The sequence below is a fragment of the Clytia hemisphaerica genome, unplaced genomic scaffold (genome assembly GCF_902728285.1).
Source record: "Clytia hemisphaerica strain Z4C2 unplaced genomic scaffold, Clytia hemisphaerica genome assembly, whole genome shotgun sequence".
NCBI classification, from domain to species: domain Eukaryota; kingdom Metazoa; phylum Cnidaria; class Hydrozoa; order Leptothecata; family Clytiidae; genus Clytia; species Clytia hemisphaerica.
This window is the reverse complement of record NW_027104213.1, coordinates 582,574-591,829: the sequence shown is the minus strand read 5'-3', so window position 1 is coordinate 591,829 and position 9,256 is coordinate 582,574. Positions and strand designations below refer to the sequence as shown.

At 35.8% G+C, this 9,256-nt stretch overlaps 1 protein-coding gene across 1 annotated transcript; it reads left to right on the top strand.

Annotated features, from left to right (window-relative positions):
• Window positions 1-661: 661 nt before the first annotated feature.
• On the top strand, window positions 662-5,059 carry LOC136815686 (uncharacterized). The gene is made up of 5 exons (XM_067072130.1): window positions 662-668; window positions 1,485-1,542; window positions 1,987-2,726; window positions 3,030-3,904; window positions 4,778-5,059. Exons 1-5 carry the CDS (start codon window positions 662-664, stop codon window positions 5,057-5,059), a joined length of 1,962 nt encoding a protein of 653 aa, XP_066928231.1.
• The last annotated feature ends 4,197 nt before the right edge of the window (window positions 5,060-9,256 follow it).

Genomic DNA, 9,256 nt, shown 5'->3' with positions numbered 1-9,256 from the left:
CTGATAAAGTTAATAAAAAACAAATCATACCACCAGAAAATAGAAAGATTCAGCTTTCCAACGATGTATGGTGCTGCACATAAAATCTTTAAAAAACTCAAAAAAATTTGAAGTTTGTTCTTATTTTCGTTATAACTTTCGCTGTAGATGTTGCCTGGACAAGCACGTTGCATGAAAAGAAAGCCCTATCTTTTCTCTTCACGTTGAAAGCAAAACGGCCGTCGTAAAGATGGCAGCTCAAAAGCGGCCGGCCGTTGAAAAACATTGTTATTGTTTTTTTCGGTGCCGTCCGTGGTCATGTGCGGCGCGCTCGCAAAGGTACCAGTCTAGAAAGAAGACGATTATGAGCCGAAGAAAAGAAGTATTGTCGTAATTCTGTTTTTATTCGATTCCTTAATAAATTCTGTACACTACAAAAAGTTTAGCTCTTAGAAATCAAGATATCAAGATATTTGGTGTTGAAGTTAAAAAAACACATCTTTTTTTCACCTCGCCAACTTCCGTGCAAAAAAGCACCGCCGATCGCGCACCCTAGCAATAGATTTCAGCTGCCGGCAGTTCCAAAATAATATACTGTGCATGCGTTGATTTAAAAAAAAGTAAACAAAGCCCCTCCATACAAATGTTCAGAGAAGTCAGAAGGAATTGAATTTTTAAAGATATGACAGGTAAGGCTATGTTTAATTTTCATTCCGTCGTTGTTTCTTTCAAATCTTTTCTGTTTTGTTTATGAAGGGTGATGAAATTTTTTATCAAACGCTCATAGATTAGCGATTATAGGGTATGCGGGATGGCAGTTAGCCATCCTCAAGGATGGCTTCCTCTGGGAAGCCTGGCGCCCTTGCCCTGCAAAGCCATTATAGATCTATCGATCGTTTAAAAGTTTTGCTAGACAGACAGTTCCATCATTTCCACTTCTGTTGTGAGAGTCTCTTTTTCTTTTTTTACTTCATTGTAGTTTTACTGGATTATTTAGGAAACTTATTTTGAATTGAAAATTTTCTAGAGACGACTTTAATCACTTCAGTGTTGAAAATTGTCAAATGCAAAACTACGTGAATATGTTTTTCTCTCTAAAACTTGCATACTACCGAATTTTAACTGTATATAAACCGCGAATTTTAGTATATATAACCTGTATCATATTTTAAGAATTTTATTTTTACTTTTCATTCCATCTCTTCGGAGAACTAGGTGTAGTTGGAGCATCTTATAGCCCGGTTACGGCAATCCAAATAGGAAAAGGAAAATTCTGATATAAAACCACCCCTGTACAGGTTGGCGTCTTGCAGGGTTCTCTTATGCCTCATGGGGTGATTGACCTCTTTAGACACTTGTTACTGTCATTCTTTCTAGGGTGTATCCAGTGGCGTGGAGCATTCGAAACAAAAAGCTATCGAAAGAAATAATCATGACTTCTCTAAACAGCACCAGGGTTCAAGCCCCTGCTTTTCCGGTTCTACAACCTAACCTTGTTTCTTCAGAGACTGATGAACCTCCTTCTCCAAACTCATCTGAGCGAGAAGGCGGTGATAGGATAGAGTCTGGAACCAAAAATAATAACCGCAAACTTCTTAGATGTAAACACTCTACGATTTTTAGCACTTTTAACGCGCGTACTCTTACTTTAACTAGTCGCAAACAGGAACTACTCTCCTGTTTTTCCAAATGCAATATTGATATACTTAGTCTCCAAGAACATAGAACATTACATCCTGAGGTTAACTTTCAACATACTAATATTGGTAAAAATAAACTTATAACATCCTCTGCTTGGAAAAACTCTCAGGGTTCGACCATAGGGGGCATAGGTTTACTACTCTCTCCTAAGGCAGCGAACAACCTAATTTCACTTTCAAAAGTATCAAGCCGTATTATTGTCGCCGAATTTAATAGCAATCCGAAAACAACATTCATTTCTTGCTATAGCCCCACCAACGTTTCTGATGAATCTGAAGTTGATGAATTCTACTCTTCTCTTTCTAGGGCTGTCCTTAACACCCCTGCCCACAACTTCTTGGTGATATCTGGTGATTTTAATGCTCAGCTTGGCCTAGACAACGTTAAGTTCTCTTTCCACCCATTAACTAATCGGAACGGTAACAAACTCTTTGACTTCATGCAACAGTTTCAATTACTAGCAACAAATACAATGTTTATGAAAAAGGCTTCCAAACTCTGGTCATTCCAACACCCTTCAGGAAGCCTCTCTCAGTTAGATTATGTGATTGTAAGAAACAAATGGAGGAACAGTGTTCGCAATGCTCAGTCCTATTCTTCTTTTTCTTCTGTTGGTTCTGACCACAGAATTGTTTCCTGTCGCATTTCTCTTAGCCTTAGATCATCTAAAAAGTCTAAACCTGACCCAATGAAATCCATCGATTGGCAACAGGTTTATTGTAACCACGACCTCCGAACTACTTACACTATTGAAGTGAAAAATAGATTTGATACATTGGCTCAAGCAGACGACGACATTGAGAAAAGTTACCAAAATCTGATTAAAGCTAATAAAGAAGTTAGTCTTGCTCTTCTACCAAAGAAACAAAAAGTCAAAAAGAAATATCTCTTTGGAAACAACCTTGTTTCTGATGCACGGAATGCACTTGTAGAGGCCAAACTAAAACATCAGCGACGCCCTACAAGAAGAACATCAAAAATCCTCTCTGATGCTCAAAAAGCTCTGGATGATGCCTACCTTAACGCCGAATCGATGTTTATTCAGGGTAAGATAAACTCAATTTCCAATCTTCATGTTAGCCATCAGCACTCGGCCGCTTGGAAAACGATCAATGATCTAACAGGTCGAAAAGACCACCCTTCTATTCAGCTCAACGGTGGCTCACCAGATAAAAGAAGAGAAAACTGGCTCAACCACTTTAAAACTTTACTTGGAAACCAACCTATTTTAAATACTAATGCTCTCCCTTTAACTCAAATTTTTGATGAGCTTGACATATCAACTTCTCCTTTTACAATTGATGAACTTTCAAATTGCGTTAAACTTTTTTCAAATAATAAATCTTCAGGCCTTGATGATATTCCAACTCTGCTTTGGAAAGATCCCGTCTTTATGGAAATGCTTTTCGATTTTTGTAATCACACATTTGAGTTTCTAACTCCCCCTTCTGCTTGGTTAACTGGCGGTATCATTCCTGTTCCAAAAAAGGGTGATTTGACCTTAGCATCCAACTACAGAGGCATCACTCTTATGCCTATCGCCGCCAAAATTTTCAACAAACTTCTTTTACAACGTATCGTTCCAGTTCTTGATCCTCTTCTAAGAAAAAACCAAAATGGTTTTCGGAAGGGAAGAAGTACTCTTACACAGATTTTAGCCATCAGGCGTATTTTGGAAGAAATGCGAAAACTTAACAAAGATGCTTTTATTTGCTTTGTTGACTTTAAAAAAGCCTTTGATTCCATATCTCGTGTAAAAATGTTTGAAATTCTTAAATTGTACGGCATTCCAGAGAAACTCATTTCAGCCATCAGGGCACTCTACGTGTCCACCAAAGCAAAGGTCATTACAGCTGACGGAGACACTGATATTTTTGACATTCATGCTGGAGTTCTACAAGGTGACACCTTAGCTCCCTTTCTTTTTATCATTGTTTTAGATTATGTTTTAAGAATTTCTGTTGACTTATCTAATGACAAGGGAATCAAAATTAAAGTTCCCCTGCGCAAGCGTAACCGCGGCCTTTTTCTGACCGATCTTGACTTTGCTGACGATCTTGCCTTAGTTTCTGAGAGTATTCAAAATCTTGAAAGTCTTCTTCACTCACTTGAAACTTCGGCCAGTCAAGTCGGTCTTTATTGCAATGCTGGAAAAACTGAATTTATCAGCTCCTCTGGGATTGTTCTCCCTTTAAGTTCCAAGAATGGTGTCAATATCAAACTTGTGAAGGATTTTAAATATCTTGGCTCTCATATTAACAGCTCTGAAAACGATTTTAAAATTAGGAAAGGTCTAGCTTGGAAAGCTTGTAATAAGTTAAACAAGATATGGCACTCTAATTTGTCTAACGCTCTTAAACTTCAAACTTTTAGAAGTCTTGTCGAGCCCATTCTTCTATATGGCTCGGAGACTTGGACAATGACAAAAACCATGCTGAAGAGCCTTGATGGCTGCTATACAAATCTTTTGAAAAGAGTCCAGAATCTTGATTGGCGCAACCACCCAACCCTTCAAGAGATATATCATGGACTCCCAAGAATTTCCTCTGTCCTGACTAGCAGGATGCTCTCTTTCTCAGGTCACTGTTTCCGTGCGAAAAACGAAATGGTGTCTGAGATCTTACTTTGGTGTCCTGCGGGCACTAGGCGCTCGAGAAAGCGCACTTTTCTTGATACTTTGAAACGAGAAACAGGGCTAGAGATTGAGGAACTGGGCACTGCAATGGCTGATCGAGAGCTGTGGAGGGAGGGTTATTGTTTGTTTCCGACCTAGGTCCATTCGGACCTAGGTCGAAGGATGATGAGAGATTAGCGGTCCATTTTTTCTCAATTGAGTTTTCTTTGTGATTTGAAGAGATAGAGTTGTTTCGTAAATTCTAAATAATTTGAATAAATGGTATAAGTGCCGAGCTACAGATCGAATCTGTATTTGGCTGGACGTGCCAATTTTCATTTTACTAAATAAAGGGACAGCCTAGCCTGTCTATATGCAACATTTTTTCTAGAATTCACTAATGTGTTAACACACATTTGAGTATTATACATGCGATATAATAGATTATTTGAAAACAAAGAAAAAGATTATCCATTACTTCAGGTAAAGGCATTTCGCTATGTCGTTTCCTTCCATTTCGTGAAGTCTATCAATGCAATTAAACAGTTAACCGAATACGTTACCAACGTGATGGCTCGTTCCATGTCGACCATCCCAATTGTGAAATTCAGATTTGATACGTCATCGGCATCAATGTTTGAGGTAACCACGCATAGTGCACATTGGAGAGCAGCTACTCTCAGCACATCACCGATACTTTTGGACATTATCATTGATTTCATGTCTTCGAACACATCTGCCTTTCTGAAGTCCAAAACTTTTTGATCATATGATGCAAACAAAGTAAATGCTTCAGTGTCTAGCTCAAAAACATGACCTTTATGGTGAAAGTGTTTGAAAATTTTGTCAAACAAATTCTGGATACAGAGTGGAACTTTTGTTTTCGAAGCTGCAATTTTTTTCCGTTATTGGAACATACTCTTCTTCAGAAGTAACGACCATAAATCCATGAAAATGATTGCTGTTAACGATCATGTTAATAAGAAAGTAGTTTTGGTTAAACCCATAAAAACTGAATCGTGGGTCTTCAATTTCCACCTTTCCGCCGTGCTTTGTTTCGTAAATTCTAAATAATTTGAATAAATGGTATAAGTGAGAGCTACAGATCGAATCTGTATTTGGCTGGACGTACCAATCTTTATTTTACTGAATAAAGGGACAGCCTGTCTATATGCAACATCTTCTCCTTCACCTTATGAAAGTTCTTTTTTTTTTCGTTTTGCTTCGCTCGTATTTTTCTTCATAACATACAGTATGTGGCCCCTAAAACGTCTATCCAAACTGAAATCTTTTTAGTGAATTTAGAAAATAGGGAAAGTTAGAAATCTTTCTTGTGAATTAAGCTCCAACATGTCTAGTTTCTTTCCCAAAAGATAATTTTCTTAGAATAAAGGTTTTTGTATGATTTTTTTTCAGTCAAAGTCCCATTTTTGTAATGGCCCCTTAAACGGAGGTTTAGTTTTTTCGAAATATCTTAATCAAAATGCATAGCACCGACATCAAATTACTATCAATAGGTATGAATGCACTGCTTTACGACTTAAAAAAAGTCAAAATTTATTTTTTTCTTTATTTTCATACAAATGGTTGTCAAAACGGAGCTTAGTGGCGCCCAAAACGTCGATTCAATTAAATTGAAATTATTAAAAACCCATCACTTAATCATGTCTCGATAAAGTAATTAGTTCTTTTGATAATTTTGCAAAAAAAATTCATATCAAAACAATAAATGTTTCAGGCCAGGCTAAGTGCAAAATCCTGTGAAAAATACTAGCAGTTTCCAATGTTAATTTTAACGTGAAATATTTAGAATTTTCTGAAAAACTTTGAATTAGAGTTGGTATGTTGGTTTATGTTTATACTTTCCAGAGTTACCCAGTTTAAGGGTTAATTTCCGATCTTGTTTGACCTCTGACGGTTTTAGTCCCAAAAAAGGAATTTTCGAAACTAAGTTTTGATAAAATAAGGAAGAAGAAAATTAGCCATGTTAAAAATAAAATTTTGGTATTTTTCTTTTTTCGGAATCAAGAGAAATGTGCCGTCTCCGTTTTTGGGGCCATATACTGTGATATACCTTATTGGTAAAAAAATCGTCAATTTTGTCGAATAACTTATTTGTTTATCAGTCGGATGTTTAAGATAAAAACTGCAATTATTGCTCTTTTTAGAAATTATTGCCGAAAACGGCAATTTTTTTAACGATGAAATGCTGAATCAGCAGAAAAATAAAAAAGTAAACAAATGAAAATTGCCGTTTTCGGCAATTATTGCCGTTTTTGCAAATAAAAGTTGATTTTATTATTGAACACGTGGTATTTGACACCCTCGCGATAAGTAGGCCCACTGTGCCTTGTTTAGTTTTGTTTTCAACTGGTTTTTGTTGGAAATGCAGATAGCAAAATCGAGTCATATGTAAAATTTACAACGGGGGTTTTGTTATCTCTTTCTGGCTGTGTTTCGGCATCGATGCAGGATCTTTTAACTTATTATTTTAGAACTTTTCATGTTATTGAGCAACGAAAAATTGAAAAAATCACTTTTAAAAATCCGAAAAACCTTTTTCTTGATGCAATTTTACTATTTTCAAACACCTCTGACATCTTTGCCCTTAAAAGGACAACACATTTTGCTGATTCAGCATTTCATCGTTAAAAAAATTGCCGTTTTCGGCAATAATTTCCGAAAAGAGCAATAATTGCATTTTTTATCTTAAACACCCGACTGTTTATGGGGTTTGAGTAACGTCCGGTTTCAAGAGACATTAAAGGTGAAGCACGGAAAACACCAATAAACTGAGTAATCCTTTCTCGTAATTTCTGCCGGGTTCTTTTTGTTGTAAATCGTATACGAACCCTAAATTTTAGCATCAAAGCATTTAGTTTCAAACGAAAAATTTTTCAAAGTAATTTAAAACCATTTGGTTAAAAATGATCGTCGTAAAAAAGATTTTCTTCACTTTTTGCCAGAAAATAGTTTTCTACCGGAAAGGTTGATTGATACGTACTAGTTATCGCATGAGTTCGAGTGCACGAGAAGTCATGTGATAGCTAATTTATTGTCGACTCAAAAAAATTGTCCTGGTATAAATCTCTTTTTGTTTTTGTTTTAAAACTTACTTCCGCCTTGCTTCTTTCTCCTGTGTAGTTTCGAATGTTTTTATTCGAACGTTAGATTCGAACAAAAAAATTCGATATGTTCCCGCCGAAAATATTCACACAAAAAACAGAGAAGCATTTTTCGATCATTTTCGATCCAGAAGTTTTGTTTTGAAGAGTTGCAGATTTTTCAGAGATGTATTTGAAAGTTTCTAGATTGATAATTCATAATGCAGATGGTTTACAGTATTGTTTCGATAGACAAGAAACCCTTCATCATTGGATTAATCAGATTGAACATTCAGTCTTTTTCTATGTTTTTGTTTCGATGCATGGAAAAGAATAGCAGAGGAAAGGAGTCCCATGATGGAAATGTATGCTTGTAATAATGGTTGAAGAACAACATTTTTTCAAGAGAAAAACAATTTGCATACTTTCTTGATGTTATGAGAAATCTTATTGGTAAACATTCAAGAATCTCAAGTTTTTTTTGTATGCAATGATAAAAAACTGTTTGGTTATCACACAGACGAATTCTATACCAAAAGCTGAAAATATTTGGATGGTCTCAAGTAGTTTTATAATTTCTTAGTTCATCAGATTTGATTTTAGTGTCTTTTATGGAAGAACTCCAAAGTAAAAGTTAAAATATTTTTGTTGCGTTTTTCCCTTTGACTCCCAAGTCAGTTTCTCCGAAAGTCAGTTCTTTTCGGCTGTTTTGTTTTGATTTTTCTCCCGCCGCTTACCCAGTCCCCCAAAAGTCAACGCGGGTCATATTTCCATACTAGAGAAATATGAAATATCGCATATATCTCGATGCTCTCGACCAATCAAAACGCTGATATTTTTTTGGGTCGGCAATAAGTGATATGATCGATTCATATATCATAGTTCTCTAAAAACACTGTAAGTAATGATGAGATGGTTAAAGAGCCCATCATCGCTATTCTCGTAATTTTTTATAAAAATCGCGATTCTGCAGAGGTTTTCATAAGAATAAAAGTTCAGATTGATTCAAATGAATGAGAAATCAGGGTAGAACATAAGGTACACCATTGGGGGTATCCCATGATAAGGTACCAGCTTTTAAAATAACCCTTCCAATGATCGAGAGTGGATTATCATACTGCAAAAATAGCTTTTACAAAGGAGTAATTTGAGGGGAATAAAAAACACTTTTTATTTGCAAGCGTTGAGTTCTAAATTTTTACATAAATTGTAAAAATCTGTCTTTCCTCGTTTCAAAAATGTATGTTTGGTTTTCATTTAAAAAAACACTTTGAAACAAAAAGATCTATCCAATTTTTATCCAAAAATGAACTGAATTATGGTGATAGACTTTGAATTTCGTTAAAAGAAAGAGGTAAACAATGCACAAAAGAGAGAGAAAAAAGATTATAGGGAAATTCAGCGATAGAAAGAGAAGACAGGAAAAAACGATAATATTGAACTTGCAAAGCTGGAGGATGAAGCTTTTTGCAGACATTTTAAATGGAAAAAGTGTAAATTCATCCCTTAGAACTACGATGAATTTTAAATATCACGATGAAAATGGCACGAGAGGAAAAGGTCTACTGCTTCAAAGCGTCACAAATCTTTTAGATCTTCACCATCCAACCCTAGACTTTTATGAAATTTATTTTTTATAAACCAACCGACCAATTCATGAATCTCTCTCTTCTTCTTCATTTTTCATCTTCATTTTCAAAGTTTTCAAAATATTTTAAACAATCCCCCCTTCCTTGCTTCCCCCTCCCACCTTAAGAAAGGGAGGGTTTCAAACTATAGTGTCAACTGCGAAACTTAGTTCCGTGAAATGCAAATTCTACTTTAAGTCCTTGAAAATCCCCATGAAAAAAAAGAAAAA

What these genes read in the sequence shown, in the direction of transcription:
- LOC136815686 (XM_067072130.1), top strand. An exon ending in GAAGGCGGTGATAGGATAGA is followed by an intron (nt 1,543 to 1,986) that starts GTCTGGAACCAA and finishes TTCTCTTTCTAG; the next exon opens with GGCTGTCCTTAACACCCCTG. An exon ending in CGAATCGATGTTTATTCAGG is followed by an intron (nt 2,727 to 3,029) that starts GTAAGATAAACT and finishes ATAAATCTTCAG; the next exon opens with GCCTTGATGATATTCCAACT.